The following is a 957-nucleotide window of genomic DNA, read 5'->3' as shown; positions in this document are numbered from 1 at the left end:
GAAAGTGACCGAGGGAACGCGGTGGTGGGAGGGGACGCGGGGAAAGGGGAATTCCAGGGAGTTCATCTGGATCCCATTGGATCATGCTGAGAGCCCCCGAGACCCCTGGGACCCTCTGGGACCCCGTTTTGGGAAGCGGCAGGAGTGGAAAACGGGGTGGAGACGGAAATCTGGGAGATCCGGGGGGTCCAAAAGCCGAGGAAAAGGGCGGGTCTGGGATCTGGGAAGGGCGGGATGGCCGGGAATGGGGTGCGGGGGGGTCCCAGTCCCGGACAAGGGAATTCCGGGGGTTCCCAGTGCCCGGAAATGGGGGTTCAGGAGGATACCGGTGTCAGATGAGGGGTTACACGGGGGTCCCTGTGCTGGGAAAGGGGATTGAGGGGGGGTCACAGGACCCAAAATGGGACTCAGCGGGGTTCCCCTGCCCCTGAATGGAAGTTAAGGGGGATCCCGGTGTCCGGGAATTGCGGTTCGGGGTGGTCCCGGTTTCGGGGAGTGCCACTCACCTCTCGGCGGGCAGCCCGGGTCCCCCAGGATCTCCTGCAGCCCCAAAAGGAGCCCCAAAAGGAGCCGCAGAGGCAGCGCTGGACCCATCGCGCTGCGCCGCTGCGGCCCCGGCCACAGCTCCGGCCCCGCCCACAGCTCTGGCCCCGCCCACAGAGCCGCCTCCGGCCCCGCCATTGGCGCCGCTATTTCCTGCTCGCCAATGGCAGCCCGATGTGTCAGTGACGTCATCGGGCGCCGGGCAGATCCCGCTTTCTCAGGTTAGGACGCGGAAGAGGACGAGTCCGAGGCAGGGCAGGGGGGAGGGGACGGGGGAATTCCAGAGAATCCCTCTGGATCCCTCTGGATCCCTCTGGATCCCGGCTGCGGCCGCCCTGGAGCCCTCTGGGAACCACCTGGGACCCTCTGGGACCCCGCTTGAGAAAGCGCCGGGTGTGGAGAACTGGGGGGACA

The 957-nt window shown here is 66.8% G+C and overlaps 1 protein-coding gene across 1 annotated transcript in view; it reads right to left on the bottom strand.

Moving 5' to 3' along the window:
• Window positions 1-735, bottom strand: part of LOC107199365 (class I histocompatibility antigen, F10 alpha chain) — a gene marked incomplete at its 3' end in the record, with an annotated part of 3,928 nt that extends 3,193 nt beyond the window's left edge. The window contains exon 1 of the mRNA XM_019005529.1: window positions 507-735. Within this exon, the coding sequence (XP_018861074.1) occupies window positions 507-735 (229 nt within the window). The remainder of the gene's footprint in view (window positions 1-506) is intronic.
• Between the last annotated feature and the right edge of the window lie 222 nt (window positions 736-957).

This window comes from Parus major, unplaced genomic scaffold, assembly GCF_001522545.3.
Source record: "Parus major isolate Abel unplaced genomic scaffold, Parus_major1.1 Scaffold615, whole genome shotgun sequence".
Classification (NCBI taxonomy): Eukaryota; Metazoa; Chordata; class Aves; order Passeriformes; family Paridae; genus Parus; species Parus major.
The sequence above is the reverse complement of the archived record's forward strand: the minus strand, read 5'-3'. Positions and strand labels throughout refer to the sequence as shown.